Here is a 21,495-nt window from a genome sequence, read left to right as displayed (position 1 = left end):
AGAGCAAGCATTTTTTACACAGAGAATGCACTGAATGCCTAGAAAACACTGCCAGGGTGGATACAGATTTGATTGTGGCATTAAGGAGACTCTTTGATTGGCACGTGGGTATACAGGGAATGGAAGGATATGGATCACATGCAGGCAGAGATTATTTCAAAATGGCATCATGTTCAGCATGGGCATTGTGGGCTGAAGGGCCTGTTCCTCAGATGTATTGTTCCATGTTCTCTGATTTTTAGGAAGCATTCCTCTTCACAAGTGCGGACACTACCTTACCTCAGGTACTGCACCTGTTATACTGCTCTTGCACTCTGCTTTCTGTGAGACACACTTGTGCTTGGGTACGCACCAGAAGCAGGTCCAACGAGTCTGTAAGCAACTTCTGCATCTGCAAAATCCAAAGAACAGTAACACAATGACAAGGCACAGAAATAACAGACGCCTAACCCCAGCTGCAATCTCATTGGAAATGTAAAACAGACACATTAACCTAATAATCAAGTGGAATTAACTAGAACCAATGATGTCCTAAGTGTGGGAATGTCACACCATATTCTTACACAATCCCACTGCATTTTGCCCCTCCATTACAACATGTCATGGTGATACAGCTCCATCACTGCTAGACCTCCCCTGCCTGACAAACATACGCATATACTATGACTTTAGGGATGCAGCACGGAACAGGCCTTTCGCTCCACCAAGTCTGCACCAACCAGCAATCAACCCGTACACTAGCACTATCCTATGCACACTGGGAACAATTTACAATTTTACTGAAGCTTATTAACATCCAAACTTGTACCCCTTTGGAGTGTGGGAGGAAACCGGAGCACCTGGAGAAAACCCACGCTGTCACAGGGAGAATATAGAAACTCCATAAAGACAGATCCCAGGATGACGAAGGGTACTGTCTGTATGGAGTTTGCACGTTCTCCCTATGACCGCGTGGGCTTTCTCTGGCTGCTCCAGCTGCCTTCCACATTCCAAAGATGTACAAGTTTGTAGGTTAGTTGGCCTCTGTAAGTTGTCCCTCGTGTGTAGGATAAAACTAGTGTACGGGTGATCGCTGGTTGGCATGGGCTCGGTGGGCTGAAGTGTGCGATACTACACTTTGGTAGGAGAGAAGTACACAGTAAGGCGGGACCCTTGGAAGCAGGGATGCACAGAGGGGTCGGGCTGAAAGTCCACAGCTCCCTGAAAGTGGCACAAGTAGATAAGGTGGTAAAAATGAGTACAGAATGCCTGCCTTCATTGGTCAGGGCACTGATAATAACAGTTGGTAAGCCATGTTGAGCTGTTTTTGGAACATTATGTGCAGCTCTGATTGCCACATTATAGGAGGCTTTGGCAAAGGTGCAAAAGAGGTTTACTAGGGTGTTGCTTGGATCGAAGAGTGTTTAGCTATATGAGAGGCTGAACAAAGTTGGTTTCTTTTTTCTGGAATATTGGAGGTAAGGGGCGACTTGATAGAAGTTTATAAAATTATGAGAGGCATAGATAGGGTAGAAGGTCTGTGACTTTTTCCCAGGATGGAAATGCTGAAGAATATCTGTAAAGTGGGAGGGTGGATGGTTAAAGGAAATTTACAATTTGTTTTTTACACAGAGGATGGAATGTGTTGCTACAGGAATGGGTAGAAGCAGATACCATCGCAATGTTTAAGACGTATTTAGACTGGAGGAAATGGAGGGATATGGATCATGTCCAGGCAGATGGGATTAATTTAATTTGGCATCACGGTCAGTGCAGATGTCAGGAGTCGAAGGGCCCTTTCCTGTGCGGTGCTGTTCTGTGCTCCATGTTCTCTCTGGGGTCAGTGATTTCCTTCTCTTGGGTTTAGTGATAAAGGATATTCAGTTTCCCCAGGGTCAGTGATTGGCCGTGCTTCTGTCTGAGAATCGATATAGATATAGAACATGAGTATAAGCAAGAATGGTAACAATGGGTAACTCACGCTGTCTTTGCATGAACCTTTCCTGTTCTCTCACAATCATAGATGGTTAAATTCCCAGACACGATCAATCGATTGCCCACCTCGATTGCCACTGTTACAATGACATGATCTAAATATTAAATAAACAGTATTAATCAAGGCCGTGTCAATGTTACACCAGGGTGTGATCATAAACAGAAGAACACAGAGCTAAAATACACAGTGCCTGGAGGAACTCAACGGGTCAGGCAGACGACATTTCGGGTTGGGATCCTTCTTCAGACTCAGAGGGGGAGAACTTCCTCAAAGTAGGCATACTTTGAGGAGATTTCAGAGTGGAGCACTGAAATGGAGGGTTTTCATCAAGATTCCTGCACTTTAACTCCCCCTCCCATTCCCACACTGACCTTTCTGTCCTGGGCCTTCTCCATTGTCAGCCCCAGCGCAAATTGGAGGAAAAGCAACTCATGTTTTGCTTGGGTAGCTTACAGTCCAGCAGTATGAACATTGGCTTCCCTAACTTCAAGTAACCCTTCCTTTCCCCCTCTCTCCATCCTTCTCCCTTCCCATTTCTCCGACCAGTCTTACTGTCTCCAACAATATTTTACTGTCTCCAACTATATTTGTTGTTACCTTCTCCCAGTTAACAATTATCTATCACAAACTTTCCTTGATTTCCATTCCCTTTGTCCTGTTTTCACACCTTACACTTCCTTATCTATGTATCTCCCTCTCCCCTGTTATCAGTCTGAAGAAAGGTCATTCCTTCTCTCCAGACATGCTGCCTGTCCCGCTGAGTTACTCCAGCATTTTGTGTCTATCTAAGATTCCTGCATCTACAGTTTTGTGTAACTACAGAGCTGTGAGTTTAACCTCGGCAGTGGGAAATGTTACAGAATAATTATCAGGAATAGAACTTGCAGTGAATGAATTTGAGAAAGCTGGGATGAATGTGTTAAAGGTAAAGCGACTCTCAATAGCAGCTGTGTTTTTGCTGAAGTTTTAGATGAGGCAGCACAAGAGTTTGGAAAGAGAAATGTGGATGATGTCATAAAATATGGGTTCCCAAGGATGTTTGATGAAAGTCACATATATCTGTGTCATCATATGTAAAGGATGTGGAATAAACGAGCTGTGGCAGCTTTTTGGGAAAAGTACAGTGAAGTTTGCTGAGGGGACTGGTTTGCCTAATATGTTAATGACCTGAACCTAGCTGTAAAGGAACACAAAACTCGAAGGTAGAGTGAACAGTGAGGAGAACAATCATACACTTCAAAGAGAAAGGCTGGGGGGATGAGTAAGCACACACCAGGTGAAACAATGCTGAGAAATGTGAAGTGTTCCATTTAGGTTGTGAACAGACAATATAAACAAGAGGGCATAGTCTTACAATGGTCAAAGGATAGGGATATCTGGAGTTCATGTGCACAATTAATTGGAAGGTGCAGAGCAGGTTGTGAAACTGGTTGAAAAAGCACTTGTGATACTGACCTCAAGATCTCATATGCTTTAGTAAACGCTCGCTCGACTTTAATGAAGGAACAGAGTACAAAAGCAAAGCAGTGATGAATAACCTTTACAAAACATGCAGAAACAAGAAACTGCAGAGACTGGTTAAATACACACGAGGACACAAAGTGCTGGAGTAACTCAGCAGGTGAGGCAGAATCGTTGGAGAACATGGAGAGGTGATGTTATGGTCAGGAGCCTTCTTCAGACTGGAATGTTGGGGGGAGAAGAAAGCTGGAAGAGGGGAGAGGCAGCACAAACAGGGCAGGTAATCGACCGACACAGGTGAGAGGAGTTTTTTGATAGGCAGATGGTTGGAACAAAGGTCAAAGATCAAACGGTGTGAGACAGGATTGAAGAGTTGCGGATTGTGAAGCCCGGGGGAGTAAAACAGGGGTGAGAATCTGTGGGCACATGGGAGGGGGAAGAGAGGGGGGGTGGGAGTGAGAAAGTGGGTTGTTGGAGAGGGTCAGTTAAAGGTTATCTAAAATTGGAGGATTCAGTGTTCATACCATTGGGTTGTAAGTAACCCAAGCGGAATATGGGGTGCTGTTCCTCCAGTTTGCGTGTGGCCTCACTCTGGCAATGGAGGCCCAGATCAGTATGGGAATGGGAATGAAAGTTAAAATGGTTAGCAACCAGGAGATCCAGTAGGCCTTGGCGGGCCAAGCGCAAGTGTTCAACAAAATGGTTGCCGAGTCTACGCCTGGTCGATCAATCAGCAAGAAGTCAAGCTTCTACATAGACTCTGCATACCTTTATCCGACAAGAACGCTGGGTACTTGTACTTCTGTAGGAAAGGACAGTGCACCAACTGTGACGAGCCTGACATAGTTTCAGAGATGGTGGCTGAGGTCTTCTCCACATTAACATAAATACAGCGAACATCCCTGCCCATTAACTGTGGGACATGTCCATTGATGATGATTTTAATGTTCTACAACAAAAGGAAGACCGCTTTCAGCAAAAGTGGAATAGGCAGAGACAACTTGTATAAACTACATATCTTTTGACATAGATCTTCACAGGAGACTTAGCACACAAAATTAATATTGACCACAGACTGTGGTAAGAGGACTGCCGACCAAATGCTTGGTAAAAGCAGAAGGTTTTCAGGACTAAATTACAAAAGTGAGAAGATAAGAGGCTAACTTTTCAGGAGAGAATTCAACATATTCAACAATCATGGACAGCAGAAATAAAAGATCTACATTCCTTGCAGGGTTCTAGTCCCAGAAGAGAATGCAGAGATAGAACGAAAGACCATAGAGAGATCAGAAAGCACTATGTTGCTGGAAGAGGAGCACTAGATTACCAAGAAGATGGGACCCAAAGCTGTATTCCGGCAGGTGGGAGGTTGTAAGTCAATACAGAAGTCAATGACTGCAAAAGACAGAGCGGGTCAAGCAGTACTTCTGGAAGGCATGGAGAGGTGAGGTTTTGGGTCGGGACCCTTCACCAGACTAATTGTAGTAGGGGGCTTGTGCCAAGGAGGGTTTTTTTTAAACAGATAAGTGGACCAGAGATGAAAATAAGATTAAGGCTGTTAAGAGAGAAGAGGAGTAAACTGTGAAGCCAGAGTAAGCGATATAAGCAGAAGGAGGCCAGGTGAAGGAAAAGGGGGGCAGTATAGTGAGAGAATGGTGTGTGCATCTGGGTGGGGCCCAGGGAAGAGGAGGAGGAAGGAAAGCTGGGGGGGTGTAGATGGGTAGTTTCTAAATTTGGGTGCCGTCTGTAGAGCTTGCATGCTTCCCCTGCGACCGCATGGGTTTCCTTTCACATCCCAAACACATGCAGATTTGTTGGGTAATTGCCCACTGCAAATTGCCTCTAACATGGAGGGAGTGGATGAGAAAGTGGGATAACAGAGAGCTAGTGTGAATCTGTGGGCCAAAGGTCCTGTTTCTATGCTGTATCTCTAAACTCCTACTCTGGCAATTGACGGAAGCCAAGGACAGAAAGGTGAAATGGGAATGGGAAGGTCAGCTAAAAAGGTTCGCAACTGGGATACCCAGCAGGCCTTGGCGAACCAATCACAATGGTCACCTAATCTACGCTTGGTCCCACTGATGCAAAGGAGGCCACATCGGGAGCAGTAGATGTGGTTGGAAGAGGTGCATGTGAACCTAGTTGGAAGTGCTCTAGGATCCCTGGGTAGTTGTGAGGAGGAGGTGTAGAGACAAATGTTACATCTCCTGTGGTTGCAGGGGAAAGTATCTGGGTTGGGTGGGAAGGGGTGAGTGCACCAAGAATTTGCAGAAGAAGTGGTCACTTCAGAAAGCAGAAATGGGTGGGGATGGGAAGATGTGACTGGTGATGGGATCATGTTGAAGGTGGCAGAGAATGATGTGCTGGATGCGGAGGCTAGTGGGGTCAAAGGTAAGGACCGGGGGAACTCTATCCTTGTTCTATCCGGGGGAAGGAAAGCAAGAGCAGAACTGCGGGACAGAGGAGACAGTAGGTGAGGGCTCCATCGACCACAGCATGAGGGAAACCTGCAGGAGGGAAACCACGTTTACTAACGAAAGAGGACATCTTGGATGTCCGAGAATGGAAAGCCTCATCTTGGGAGCAGATACGGCGGTGACAGTGAAATTCTGTGTATGGGATAGCATCCTTGCCAAAGACAGGGTGGGAGGAGGCGTAATCCAGATAACAGTGGGAGTCAGTGGTTTATAATAGACGTCAGTCAATAGAAAGTCTGAAGAAGGGTTCTGACCCGAAACGTCACGTATTATTTTTCTCCAGAGATGCTATCTGACCTGCTGAGTTATTTCAGCATTTTGTGTCTATCGTCAGTCGATAGCTGACCCCAATGATGGAGACAAAGAGATCGAGAAAGGGAAGAGAGGTGCCGGAGATAGTCAAAGTGAATCTGATGGCAGGGTGTTAGTGGTAAAGTTTATGAAATCAACGAGTTAGCTATAGCCATTACAGATTACTGGCTAAGGGTGAGACAGTACTGGCAGTTTAAATGTTAAAGGAGAACAACATAGCAGTGGTCTGTGATCACATTACTAATGGTTCGTTCAGTGAGGCTATGTGGGTGAGCACCTTGTTGGGAGTGTACTGTCGGCCCCAAATAGTCAATAGGAATTAGAGGAAGAAATATGCCGGAAGATTGCAGCCAACTACAAGTTGTAATGGAAGGGAAATGTAACTTTCCCAATATAGACTGAGGCAGCCATGGTACTAAGGGTTTTACAGGGAGGAATTTGTCAAATATGTTCAGGAACATTTCTTCAGGCAATAGACAGAGCACCATAGAAGGTAGATGGCAAACCTTGACCTAGGGGAATCAAGAACGAGAGGGCATAGGTTTAAGGTGAGGGGAAAGATATAATAGGAACCTGGGAGGCAACTTTTTCACACAGAGGTTGATGGGTAACCATGGTTGCCTCAGTCTATATTGGGAAAGTTACATTTCCCTTCTATTACAACTCGTTGGAGTTGGCTGCAATCTTCTGGCATATTTCTTTCTCTAATTCCTATTTATTCAGGTACAATAACAACATTTGGACAGGCACATGGATAGGAACGATTTGGAGGGATATGGGCCAAATGCAGGCAAATGGGACTAGCTTAGACAGGGCATCTTAGTCAGCATGGATGAGTTGGGCTGAAGGGCCTGTTTCCATGGTGTACGAATCTATAACTCAGATATAAATGCAGCCTTGCAGCTTCCAGACGAAAAAGACTGATAGACCTGAGATGAAAAGCAGCCTCTCAGTATAATAACAAAGACACAGGTTATTATTGCCATCCTGACTACAGTCTATATTGTTTCTGCTGCAGTCAATGATAGCCTTAGTTCATCCAAACCATTCTCTAGAGTCATCAGGTTTACAATGTCTCACGCTCAATACTACCTTCTGTTAGCAATATCCTTTGTGACCCCAGCCCTCTTGCACCATCCATCATATTCACTGCCTCTGGACAGTTGTTGGTGCCCACAGGGTCTGATATAAATATATGTTTAAAATCCATTCAAAACTCAGAAAACACCAAGCATTCAGTCAATGTTATCAGGAGAGAAACCAAGAGAGATATACAGAACCTTTGTGGCGGCAAGGCTATTGTCGATTTCCGACGGAGTAATGTCCATGGTTGGACATTTTGGTATTCCAGAGTTGAGGTCGATCCAGAATGAGGGCTCAGTGGAATTAGCACAATCCTGTTGTACAGCGCAGCTGGGAAAGAAAAGTCATAGTGTGGGTTATACATAGGCAGCTCAAAGACTCTGCACAACATCGTCTGAGGCATGCACAGGTTGTACCGAGGACTTTTTAGCAGAAACTGAGACTAAGCACAATGGGGTATCGGGTGAATATCATACACAGCACAGATTGAGACATATACAGACCACAAAAAGCTGGCACCCCAGCAGTACGAACATTGACCTCTAATTTCAAGTAGCCCTTGCTTTCCCTCTCTCTCTCCAACCTCTCTCCCTTCCCAGTTCTCCTCCAGTCTTACTGCTTCCAAGTACATTTTATCTTTGTACCGCCCACTCCCCTGACATCAGTCTGAAGAAGGGTCTCGACCCGAAACGTCACCCATTCCTTCTCTCCAGCGATGCTGCCTGTCCCGCTGAGTTATTCCGGCATTTTGTTTCTACCCACAATGCTCTAAATGTCACTGACTGTGACATAGGCAGGCTGTTCGAACATCTTACCCACAAAGACTGAGATAAACACAAACCATTCAAAAGTTATACATAGCACAGACTAAAACTAATACACGCTGCTCAAATACACAACTGAGAGATCCATAGTCTGCACCAACAAGATACGCAGCATAGACTGAGACATCCATGGTCTGCACTAACACTATACACAGCACAGACTGAGACAGGCATGGGCTGACCAATACTAGACCCAGTAGGGACTGAAACCACACGAAATGCACTCAAACACTATTCAAGGCACCAGTGGGTATAGGATACTTCCTGGCGGACTCTTCGGAAGTGATGACCACAAGATACAAGATACAAGACTGAGGTAGACATGGGCTGACCAACACTATACACAAATAGACTGAAACCATACACAAGGTACTCAAACACTATTCAAGGCATAGACTGAGACAGATGCTAACTGTATCTGTGACTGCACAACATAGAATGAGACATCCACAGCTTCTAAATTATACTCCTTCTTCATGAACTGTGGCATTCCCTCCATCAAAATGGAGAGTCTTAATGGTATCTCATCCGTTTCACACACCTCTGCCCCTATCTCCTCTCTTCCCGGTCAGAGGAAGTACAGAGGGTCCCTGGTCCTCACCTTCCACCTCAGCAACGTCTACAGTCAACGGATCATCTTTCACAATTTTGTTTCAGCTCCAATATGATTCCACTCTTGAACATAAACTTTGAGCACTCAGTGTATGCACAGCAGTGTGAGTGATACACACTGGGCAGTCACCATGTGTCAATCTGAGTGACATTTACTAGTCATTTATTCTATAGAGAACACATTCTATGACATTCCTTTAATGAAGGCTGCTGATGCTTAATCACTGCGATGGGTTAACTCAAACATTTGGCATTGGTGGAAATAACAAAGTGAAGATTTCATCTGCATTAGATTTAGATTTTAGATTTAGATTTAGAGATACAGCGCAGAAACAGGCCCTTCAGCCCACCGGGTCCGCGCCGCCCAGCGATCCCCGCACATTAACACTATCCTACACCCACTAGGGACAATTTTTTAACATTTGCCCAGCCAATTAACCTACAAACCTGAACGTCTTTGGTTGCATTTACTCAGGGACACATACCCATAAAATTTGTAACTATTTTTTTTATAGTACTTTTATAAAGACGTCGAGCAATATTGAGTCATGGCCCAAAACATCGACTCACCATTTCCCTTCACAGATGCTGTTTGACACATTAAGTTCATCCAGCAGTTTGTGTTTTGCTGAGTATTTCCTTCTTCTTCATCTATCAGTCTCAGTCTGACTACATTTCCTGAATAGGCAGGACAGAAATATCTGAAGATTTCTGCAAATGCTTCTCTGCAGCTTGGACAAGCTTGCATGGCCAGATCTCTAATCTCTTCCTCCTTAACAGCATCCCATGCAGCAACACAGATGACTGGGGATTTCCAGCAACCTCTCTTATTTCAAAATTCTCTATCCCACAGATCGCACTGCTGTTTTTTTTTTCTTTCCCTTATTTATCTCTCTGTGTTTACACCACCTCAAGACAGATGAGCCGTAATTAACAAACCTTTGCTGCTCTCACCTGCTGTCATCCTGTCACGGACATTCCCTTTGCTCCCTCGTCCCCTCCCCATTTACTGCAACTGGTTTCTCAGTTCTGATCAAAGGTCATTGTTCTGAAACATACTTTGTTGCTCCCTCTGCCCACTGATGCTGCCTGGCCTGCTCTGTCCCTCCATCTGCAGTTCCTTCCTACACATGTCGCTCCAGCATTGTCTGTTTTTATTTTAAGACTTCCAACATCCGCAGTGTTTTGCTTTTTGCAGATCCAGCCGTAATCTGATTGAGGTTTGGAACATGTTTAAAGAGAAGAATGACCATTTTCCTAAATTCTTCCGTACCGGCTCTCCAAGGTACACCAACCGCAGTAGGCATCATGTGCTCCTAAACACTCCTGGCAGGACTGGAACTGGTTGCAGGAAGCAACGCTCACCCGACTGATCTGTGAAAAGCAAAACAAAGCTGAGGATTCAGTGGTGAAACGACCAGTGGGGGACCTCCTAGTGAACTTAATCAACCGGGCAATAACCAATGTGACAATGCAAGAACACTGGACCACACATCACTCAATGAGCAGCAGCAAAACTTGTGGGAGATCTAAGCAAATCACATCACCAAACGTTTAATGAATAACAGAGCTCACAAGGAAACTAAAGCCTTTACCAGTTGTGCATGGGGATGGTAACTGCTGGAGTTTGTGGTGGTCCACTTGGTGCTGGATTGTGTGGTCCTGTGTCAACATCAGCCACAATGAGCAGAAGCAAATCCCAGGACACGAGTGAGTGAGTGAGTGAGTGAGTGAGTGAGTGAGTGAGTGAGTGAGTGAGTGAGTGAGTGAGTGAGTGAGTGAGTGAGTGAGTGAGTGAGTGAGTGAGTGAGTGAGTGAGTGAGTGAGTGAGTGAGTGAGTGAGTGAGTGAGTGAGTGAGTGAGTGAGTGAGTGAGTGAGGGAAATGACAAGACATGCAGGGATAGACAGGGCTAACATTCAATATTAATTAAATGGAATGGAATAAGGAGTTACAACAAATCAGTCCAGGTCTGGATTTAACCAAAGATAGGCATAAAATGCTGGAATAACTCAGTGAGTCTGGCAGTGTCTTTGGGGAAAAGGAATAGATGACGTTTTGGGTCAAAACCTGAAGAAAGCTATTGACCAAAATCATCACCTATTCCTTTTTTCTAGAGATGCTGCCAGATGCGCTGAGTTACTCCAGCATTTTGTGTCTATCACCGGTGTAAACCTGCATCTGCAGTTCCTTCCTACTCAGGTCTGGGTTTAGTTTAGTTAATTTTTTTAGTTTAGAGATAAAGCATGGAAATAGGCCCTTTGGCCCACTATGCCTGTGCCGACCAGTGATCACCTGTACACTAGTTCTATCCTACACACTGGGGACAATTTTCAATAGCCAATTAACCTACACTTGCAGGGAGAACACACAAACTCCGTATAGGCATCACCTGTAGTCAGGATTGAACCCAATTCTCTGATGCTGGAAGGCAGCAACTCTACCACTGCACCTCTGCATCCTGGATATTGGGGGAAGGTACTTAATTGGGACAAGGCAGATTATAATGTCATTGGGCAGAAGCTACGGAGGGTCGTTTGGAAGCAGTTGTTATTGGATAAGTCCACAGATGACATGTGGGAGCCGTATAAAGGCCAGCTGATCAAAGTGCAGGATCAGCATGTTCCAGTAAGAAGGATGGGTAAGGACAGCAAGGTAAGAGCCGTGGATGACCAAGGAGGTTGGAAGAAAAGAGAAGCGTTTGACAGGTTTAAGAAGGTTGTTTCAGATGGGGCTTATGAGAAATATAAAGCTGTAAGGCAAGTAGGAAAGTACTCAAGTGGGCGATTAGAAGGCTCAAAACGGGCCAAAAAATGTCATTGGCGAGTCGGATTAAGGAAAATCCTTTTTATACGTATGTTAAAAACAAGAGAGATACCAGGGAGAAGTTAGGACTGCTCAAGGATAAATGAGGATGTAGATGAGGTACTAAAGGAGTACTTTGCATCTGAATCCACTGAGGAAAAGGACTTGTGGAGAATACAAATATGCTCGGGCAGTTTGAGATCGAGAATGAGGTGGTGCCGTGGCTTAAAGAGCGTTAAGGTGGATAAGTCCCCAGAGCAGAGATGGGATCTATGCCAGGTGATGGTGCTGAAGTTTCTGCAATTGCCTGTTCAATGAATAAAGTGTCATTTGTAAGGATAGGCCTGGGAGATAACGACAGCTCTTTCCCAGGATCAGAAGCTGGGAAAGCCCAATCATCTACTCAGGACTCAAAATGTAAGGTGCTGGAGGAACTTAGCAGATCAGGCAGCATTTGTGGATCGAATGGATAGATGACGTTTCAGGTTGCGTCTCTTCTTATACTGATTGTAGTAGCGGAAAGAAAGTCGGACAATAGGTGGGGCAGGACAAAACCTGCCATTGTGTTTGTGATACATGTAATGGGGATTTGATTGGCAAATGGGTGAACAAAAGTGAGAGATGAAAAGGAAATAAAGATTGTCATGGAAGGAGAGATGATAACTGAAATATTAAGGCAAAGGGAGGGATAGAGGTGGAAGGGGATTGTGGAGAAGGGGGGCAGAATAGTTGGATAAAGGGGGCACACCAGGATTGGAGGGCACAAGAAAATGAGACTGGGAATAGAGGGGTGTTACTTAAAATTGGAGAATTCAATGTTCATTCCATAGGGTTGTAAGCAAGTGGAATATGAGATGTTGTGTCACCAGTTTGCATGTGGCCTAATTCTGGCAACAGATATAGAAAGGTCAGGATGAGAATGGGAAGGAGATTTAAAATAACTAGAATTGGCTCACAGGCTGACAAAAGACTGCTTGCTATTTAACAAGATGTACAAAAATGCTTCCCATTACGTCAGCACAATGATCAGCAACATTGACTTGGCCAGCGAACATTAGCTAGCACATAGTAACAGTGGCCGGCCTGTTTCTTTGCTGGTAATAAATGCTGGTATGGCCATCAATAACAACAATATCTGCAGTTGAGGGTGTAATGTATGTAATGGTTCCTTCCTCTTTTAGCAACGTTCCAATAATTTAAACACTGAAGTCAGATGACCATGGCAGAAGTAGGCTTTGAAAGTTCACAGACCTGGTACGTAGTCATCACGTAGAGATAGTTCTGGTCCTCCGGGTCAAAATGCATGATGTGATGGACAGCCTCATCCGATGCCACAAGAAGAACCTCTCTCTTCAAAATCAGGTTATTCTGCAAGTTCAGCTGGAAAAGCAGGACCAGATCATCAGACAGGTGTTGGGCCTCCAACCACTGCCACCTCCCCCCAACAGTTCTCAATTCCCGTCCCAGCTACCACAGTGCAAGGCCAGTCACGCGGCACACAGGGGCCTCCAGCCTCACACACAATGAAGAGCTGCTCTGAAGCACTGACCTTCGCCCAGCTTGAATATGTTAAGGAAAAGTGAAGCAATGGGGCAGGATGAGTGTCACAGTGGCTGCCCACAATAAAAGTGGGAAAAGTGGGTGCTGTGGTCTGTTTGGCCAGCAGACAGCAGAGGTGATTTCAGGAGAGATGGAAGTCAGTGCTGCCTGTTGGATACAGCAAACAGGCCTGGAGAGTGAACATACCTTTAGGAGTTGACCATTGGCTGTGCCTAAGAACACCACTGTATGGTTATTCAGACTTGACACTGCCACTGAGGTCAAGTCACTCTCCTCCAAGACCGGGGAAGCCTTCACTGGGTCCCTGATGGCTAGAGGGTGCTGCAGGTGGGCAGCCCCACAATCCAGCTGTTCCTCATGCAGCTGCAAAGAAAGGAAAACACATGGCTCAGATACTTTTTGGGAAAATGTTAGGATGGTCATTATGTTACCAAAATAGAGGAGAACAATATGTTTTAATTGATGTATTTTGATAGGTGCTGATGTTTGGAGAGGCATGGTGCCCTTGCAGGTGAATCAGTATGTTAACACACAGGTCTAGCGAGCAATTAAGAAGTTCTTATAATATATTCCTTTATTCGCCCCACACCGGGGAAAATTATTGAAAGAGGATTTAGTTCAAAGTGGAAGATTGCACCAAGAATATTGTTAACATGTTGGGCAAATTAGCTCAGTTCAGCTGGGTATGTTCAGCACAACCATCCAGAGCTGAAGATCTGGTTGGTGTTCTGTTCTACATTCAAAGTTCTATGGGTCTCCCTACTAAAGGAAGGATTTACTTGCAATAAAGGAAGCCTGGCAAAGATTCACCAGATTAATTCCTGAGACTGATGTAGAAATTAAGCAGAACAATTTTATAATCTCGAGTTTTGAATGTGAAGCTATCTAATTGATATATACAATATTCACAGACAGCTTTACAGAATAACTGCAGGGATAATGTCCTTGTGCAGAACCACGAACCTCTATCTCAAAATAAGGAGTTGGGCAAAAGACCGAGATGAAAGGGAATTCTTCATAAAGAGAATGGCAAATCTGGACACTAATTCAAGGATAGGCTTTCATCAAATCAACAAGGACTAGAGGATTAAGAGTACTAAGGACACAACAGGATCTGTCCAGGGGATTTGAAGAGAATTGGTGACAGCATCAGAGATGGCCTGACTTTAATTTCCAAAAATTACTCCATTTGGGAACCCTTTCTTTAGATGGTGCAAGTCAATTTGCTATTTATGAAAGGTGAGAGGAGAAAATCAGGGAATTATAGGTCACCCAGTTTAATATCTCAAAATTACTAAAGTCTATAATTAAGGGTAGAACGCTGAACACCATAATTTTTCAGAGGATTGGAGAGAACCCAATGTACTTTCAAAGCTTTTTGAAGGGATGACTAAAGTGGTTAATCTATGGATGTGATTTATATGGATATTGATAAAGTCCCTCATACGAGAATGCCAAATGACACTATTCATAGAACCGAAGACAGTTTCTATGACTGGGTGAGGATTTGCTGAGTGGCAAATCTAATTAATATCAGGTTAATAGGCAGCCAATCAAGCTGACATAATGTGCAAAGTGGTGACCATCAAGGGCGAGTACTGAACACTAATTCTATTCAACTATTTATAAATGGCTTGACAATGGGTTTGAAAACTGCACATTTACAGCCAGATAACACAACGGTGGGTGGCATTGTAGTAAGTGTAGATTAACCATTGTATTGCAGACAGATATAAATAAGAAAAATGGGAAACGGGGGAATTGAATTTCAGTGTAAACATCTCAGAGGCCCCAAATACTTTCTTAATAATGTAATGTAGAAACAGTGTACAACCAAAAAGGCCAGAATACCAGGATTCATTAAAATGTCATTGACAAGAGACCAACAGAGGACATGAAATGAAGCTGCAGGCAAGGTAAATGAAGTTGCAGAAAACTGGAGGGTGGCTAATGCTGTAGCTATTTAAGAAAATCAAAAGAAAAGGATAAGCCAGGCAACTGCAGACCAATGCACCTGACATCATTGGTGGGAAAATTATTGGAGGATTTTTTAGGGATATGATCCACCACATTTGGATAGACAGCGACTGATTAGAGATAGTCAATGTAGCGTTGTGTGTGGGGAATCGTGTCTCACAAATCTAATGGAGTTTTTTGAAGAGGCCATCAAAAGGATTGATGAAAGCAGGGCAGTAGACATTGTCCATATGGAGTTTTGCAAGGCCATTGACGAAGCCACACATGTTAGGCTAGTGGAATGCTGGAGAGCATGAACTCTTGGGCAAATGGATTCAAAATTAGCTCGGAGGAAGGAGTCAAAGGGAGGGTTGTGCAGAGTTGTTTTTCTAATGGAGACCTGAGACAAGTGGAGTGTCACAGAGATCAGAACTGGGCCCAGTATTGTTTGTTATCTACATTAACGATTTGGATGACAATGTAGTTAACATTGTTAGTAAAAATGTAGATGACACCAAAGTTGGCACATGGTAGACAGTGAGGAAGGATATCTAAGTTTACAACAAGATCTAGATAAGTTAGGATGGTGGGCAAAGGAATGGCAAATGGAATTTAACTCTGACAATCGTGTGGTGCTGCATTTAGGTATATCAAACTATGGCAGGACTTGCACAGTAAATAGTGGACCCTGGAGAGTGTTGCAGAACAGAGAGATCTGGAAGAACAGGCGCATGATTCCCTGAAAGCAGAAAATCAGGTGGACAATGACCTACATCTCCATAGAACTACAGTACAACAGAATATATCTTGGTTAAACTTCATCAGGTGAAACATGGACATTCCTAGCACCATATATTAGGAAGGAGAGGCTTCTGTCTGATTTATGAGAATCATGTCTCAACTCAAGGAAAATTGCAATGAGAAACTATACAAAGACACAGTTCTATTTTAACCCGTTCACTGCCAAAAAAATTTTTCACTTGTGTACTCTGACTCGAGTATACTGGGGGGGGAGGGGGGTTGACACTGAACAGGTTAAAGTTTTAGGTAAAGTTTGAAGCAACCCAAAACATTGCCTATTCATGTCCTCCAGAGATGCTGCCTGAGCTGCTGAGTTACTCCAGCACTTTGTGTCTTAATTGAATCAAGGTTTACAAGATATTTTTGTACCACTGAAAGGAGAAACTGAAAGGAAATACGTTGACCAGCAGAGGAGTTGCCGATCCCTTCCGCCCATGTGAAGGTGATGGTGAGTCTCCTTATTGAACCTTTGCAGTCCTTCAGCTAAAGGAACTCCCAATGTTATTGGGGAGGGAGTTGCAGGATTTAGACATGCATTTCTAAACAAGAATAGTGTGTAATTTGAAGGGGGCTTGCAGGTAGTAGTGCTGTGGTGCTGCCCTTACCAGAATACAAAATGGGCCTTTATGACTCACCAAGAAGAGAGTCGCTGACACAATCATCACAAATGGGTTAAATAGGCAATGTTAGTATTACTTGAGAAATGATAAGAAATATACATTACTTCCAATACTGCCCATTGCACTTGTTGGTAGGGGCTTGGATTTGGGAGATATTGTCAGAGTTGGATGTAGGACATTACCCTGAGGAACATCTACAGGTTCCCACTGGCCACCTTCCTTTGTGCGAGGCATGACTCCACTTATTGGAGTGTTTCCCCCATGATGCCAATTGACATACGTTTTACTAGAGTGCCTTTATGCCATACACAGTCAAATGATACCTTGATGTGAGGTAATTCAGCCTCACCTCATCTTTGCTATTCAGTTCTTGAGTTCAGGGTGGAGGAACAGTGATGGAGCCAGAGAGGGTGACGTGAGACAGAGAAGATAGGAAATGGAGGGGGAGGTGAAGGAGAGAGAGGGGAAGAGGGGGAAGTGATGGGGAGAGAGAGGAAGAGGGGTGATCTGGAGGTGCGGAAAAAAAAAAGAAAATGACAATGAGACAAGAGGAGAGATGATGTAGCGAGGGGGAAGGGGAGGGCAAGGGTAAGGGGGAATGGGAGGGCATGGGTAAAGGGGAAGGGGAGGGCATGGGTAAGGGGGAATGGGAGAGATTGGGTAAAGGGGAAGGGGAGGGCGGGGGTAAGGGGGAATGGGAGAGATGGTGTAGAGAGGGGGAAGGGGATGGCATGGGTAAGGGGGAAGGGGAGAGATTGGGTAAAGGGGAAGGGGAGGGCATGGGTAAGGCGGAATGGGAGAGATTGGGTAAAGGGGAAGGGGAGGGTGGGGTTGAAGGGAAAGAGAAGGTTTGGGCCTGGGAGAGTGAAGGGGTGATGATAAGAGCATGAGAGGTTGAGGACTTAATATTCTGAGCCAGACTATCAAAAGGAACCGTGAAATACTTTACTAAAATCCATGTAGACCATCTACTGTCCTATTCTTTGTCACTGCCTCATAATAGTCAATCAAATATGAGACACAGGACCTATCCTGCACAAAGCCATGCTGACTATCCCTAATAAGTTCATGCTTTTCCAAATGCAAGTAGATTCTATGAACCTTCCCCAATAATTTCACTACCACTCATTTAAGGTTCACAGGCTTGTAAATTCCTTATTTTCTCCCTGATTTCCGTCTTAAACAAAAGAACAACATTGGCGAAAAACAATTTGCTGGATGAATTCAGAGGGTTAGGCAGCATTTGTGAAGTGAAATGAACAGAAAACATTTGGGTTAGTAACTTTCTGTGAGACCAAGAATAGTCCCAACTCGAAAAGCCGTCAGTCTATTTCTCTCCACAGATGCTATGCGTGACCCGTTCGTTGACTGCCTCCACCAGTTTGTATTTTGCTCACAATCCCAATGTCTGCAGTTTTATGGTCTCTGAACAATGCTGGCTATTCTCCAAATCTCTGAGACCTCCACCATGGTTAAAGTAGATGTCATAGCCATTGTTTCCCTTGCTTCCCTCAGTATCCTGGGATAGATCCCATTAGGCCTTGGATATTTAGTCACCATAATATTTTTGAGATTACTACTTCCTCCTTAACATCTACATTCTCTTGAATATCAACATATCCCTGTCATCCACGTTCTTCCCAATGCAAGATACAAGATACTCATTAAGGATCTCACTCATTTCCTGTGACTCCATGGATAAATTCCATCTTTTCTCCTTGAGACAACCTATCCTTCCCCTAACTACCCATCTGCTCCTAACATACGTATAAAATGCCTTGGAATTTTCCTAATCCTACTTGCCATTCCATGGATTTGTTTTAGCCTTTCTTGTTTTTCTTTCCTGCTTCCTTTATATTCCTCAAGGGTTTTGTCTGATTTCAGTTTCCTAAATTTCATATTACACTTCCTTTTCATTTTTGACAACTTGCGATGTCTCTTGTCATCCGAGGTTCACAAACCTTGCCATCCTTACCTTAAAGGAACATGATAGTTGTGAACTCCATCCAGCTGGCCTTTGAAGGACTCCTACATGACAGGTGTGGACTTTCTTCCAAACAGCCGCTCCCAATCTACCCTCCCCAGATCTTGTAATAACCCCTCCAACTTAGTACTTTCACCCACGGACAAGTCTTAATCTTATCAGAACTATCTGCAAATTTATGGAATTATGTAACTGTTCCTAAAATTCTCTCCCATTGAAACGTTGATCATGTGGCTAGGCTCACTTCCCAATATAAGATCTAGTATGGACTCATTCCAAATGGCATTATCTAAATATTGTTTCAAACAATCCTCCTAAATGCAGCCAACAAATTCTGCCCATCTGAGCCCCTGGCACTGAGAGTCCCTGTAAATAATGGAGACGTTAAAATCACCCAACAAAAAAACTGTTGTTGAGACACCTTTTCGCGAACAGTCTGCATCTGTGTACATCAAGCTCGTCCATCTATTGGAAGCCATATATGGTACAATCATAATGACTGCACTGCTCTTATTTACGAGTTCCACCCACATGGTTTCACTGGATGAGCCCACCAAGATGTCCTCGCAGTCATGACATTCTCCCAGATTAGTACTGTAACTCCCCCACCTCTTTTACATTCTTCTCTGTCATGTCTGAAATATCCAGACCATGGAACATTGAGCTGCAAGTCCTGTCCTTCTCTCAACTAAGTTTCTGTAATGGCTAAAATATCAGAGTTCCCTGTACTAATCCATCTTCTTTACTCACTATACTGTGTCAGCACTCTCATGCCCGAGAATGCGTCCTGCATCTACGGGTGGCACCAGTGTATCAGTAAATGCTGATAGCCCTGCCAATGATACCTGCCTTCCCTTTGCAGGTAGAAAAGAGGAAATGCAGATGCCGGTTTACAAAAAAGAGACACAAAGTGCTTGAGTAATTCAACAGGTCAGGCAGCATCCCTGGTGAACGTGGATAGGTGACGTTTTAGGTCAAGGACAACTTCTCCAATCTGAAGAAGGGTCCCGACCTAAAATGTCACCTGCAGGTGAGTGAGATAGCGGGAGATGTCTCAATGACTGATACATTCCGACTCTGCCACACACTGATTCCATACACAGGCCCAGAACCTGCTTTCAGTTCCAGGAGCAACTTCAGGTCTCCCGCCTGGGATTTGATTCATGCCTAGAAGGTCTGCACCGCGCAGTGCTGTTCCAAACCCCCCATCACCTCTACCTCACCAAGGTCCGAGGCCAGAGCCCCCTCCCCTCCCCTCCCTGTACTCACTGTGATGTTGCGTTGGATGCAGGCTGGTCCACTTCCTTGGATCACGCTGTCCAGGACGGTCACCTCTTGGCTATGTTTCTCCTGGAAGCACTGTCGCCGGGCGCTCCGCATGCTGCGGTCGATGTCGCTGAAGCTGAAGATGCAGAGGGCAGTGAGCTGCTCGCTATCCTCGGGCCCCTGGAACAGGCCGTACAGGCGGTGTCCCGGGCCCGGCCACACGGACAGCAGGCGGCCGAAGAGCCTGGGGCCGGCGCTACAACGCAAGCCCAGCTGGATGTAGGACTCGGTCAGTTTGCGGCTCTCAGAGGGCCTGGGGCCACGGGCTCCGGTACAGATGCGGGCCAACACGCTGCGGGCGCGGCCTCCCTTGGAGCCCGAGTCGGCGTCGTTGTTGAGCGCCAGGTAGGTGTAACTCTGGTGACTGAAGGCCCGCACGAAGCTCAGCCGGTTGCGGCCTTTGGCCTCAGCCTTCACCTTGAAGACGTTGTCCTCGGACGGGTTGATGTCGTAGGTGAAGAGGCGGGACAGCTGGCGGATGTCCAGGGCACGGATGGCGATCTCGGGTGTGTTCTCGAAGCGCAGGTCCTCCCGGCTGCGGTTGGTGGGGAAGTAGCGGGTCCCCAGGCCGGTGTAGGTGGCTGCCACCAACAGCCTGCTGCCACCCTGACCACCCAGGCCGGGCAACACCAGCCCCACTGTGGAGGCTTGCGGGTGGTTGGCCGCCACGTACAACATGCTGGGGAAGACCAGGCCGCTGCTAGAGACGGGCGGGAATGGCACGGCCAGCCGGCTGATGTTGGCCAGACTCCACAGCTGGCAGAAGCCCTGGTGCACGGAGCCACACACCACCAGCAGCCCCTGGCTGGCGTCGGGCAACAGCAGCTTGTTGTAGCAGTCGGCCCGCAGCCGCTGGTGGTCGCAGCTGCTGTGTGGGAGCTGAGGTGCGTGGCACAGGGCGTTGTCCTGCTTCGGGCCCGTCTCCACCCTCACCTCCAGCCCCAGCGCCCAGCCCAGCTGGTAAACAGCGTTCACCGCCCCCACGTAGACCCGGCCCCCACCTGGCCGCGGCCCGGCCAGCACCGCCAGGTTGTTGGTGGGGGTGTCGCTGCGGAAGTGCTGGCACACTTGCATGGGTAGTGTCTGGGGCACCATCAGTACCAACATCAGTACCAGCACCACCCCGGCACCGGGCAGCATTCTCCCCAGGCCCAGCAGCATCCTGCTCACACGCACTCTCCTCAAATCCCGGGACCCCCTCCTCAAATACCACTCGCCCTCGAATCCAGGGACCCCCCTCCTCAAATAACACGCCCTCTCCTCAAATCCAGGGACCCCCCCCTCTTCAAATACCACTCGCCCTCGAATCCAGGGACCCCCTCCTCAAATAACACGTCCTCTCCTCAAATCCCGGGACCCCTCCTCAAATAACACGCCCTCAAATCCAGGGAACCCCCCCCCCCCCCTCAAATACCACTCGCCCTCGAAACCAGGGACCCTCGCCTCAAATAACACGTCCTCTCCTCGAATCCCGGGACCCCCCCTCCTCAAATAACACGCCCTCGAATCCAGGGACCCCCTCAAATACCACTCGCCCTTGAATCCTGCAACCCCCTCCACAAACTCCGGGACCCTCGCCTCAAATCCCGAGACTCGCTCCTCAAATACTGGGAACCTCTCTTCAAACTCCGGGACCCTCGCCTCAAATCCCGGCCACTAACCCTCGAGTCCTGGGACACTCTCGCAACTCCTGGGATCCT

General features: G+C 46.0%; 1 protein-coding gene across 1 annotated transcript in view; it reads right to left on the bottom strand.

The window, feature by feature from the left end:
- Positions 1-21,100, bottom strand: part of plxnd1 (plexin D1) — a 69,482-nt gene extending 48,382 nt beyond the window's left edge. Inside the window, exons 1-8 of the mRNA XM_078414324.1 lie at positions 19,739-21,100; positions 13,295-13,471; positions 12,800-12,928; positions 10,018-10,118; positions 7,506-7,638; positions 4,205-4,385; positions 1,961-2,069; positions 280-391 (exon numbers count right to left, since the gene is read on the bottom strand). Coding sequence (XP_078270450.1) covers positions 280-391; positions 1,961-2,069; positions 4,205-4,385; positions 7,506-7,638; positions 10,018-10,118; positions 12,800-12,928; positions 13,295-13,471; positions 19,739-20,956 — 2,160 coding nt within the window. The 5' untranslated portion in view covers positions 20,957-21,100. The remainder of the gene's footprint in view (positions 1-279; positions 392-1,960; positions 2,070-4,204; positions 4,386-7,505; positions 7,639-10,017; positions 10,119-12,799; positions 12,929-13,294; positions 13,472-19,738) is intronic.
- Positions 21,101-21,495: the final 395 nt, after the last annotated feature.

The sequence above is a fragment of the Rhinoraja longicauda genome, chromosome 17 (assembly GCF_053455715.1).
Source record: "Rhinoraja longicauda isolate Sanriku21f chromosome 17, sRhiLon1.1, whole genome shotgun sequence".
In the NCBI taxonomy this organism is placed as follows: domain Eukaryota; kingdom Metazoa; phylum Chordata; class Chondrichthyes; order Rajiformes; family Arhynchobatidae; genus Rhinoraja; species Rhinoraja longicauda.
The sequence above is the reverse complement of the archived record's forward strand: the minus strand, read 5'-3'. Positions and strand labels throughout refer to the sequence as shown.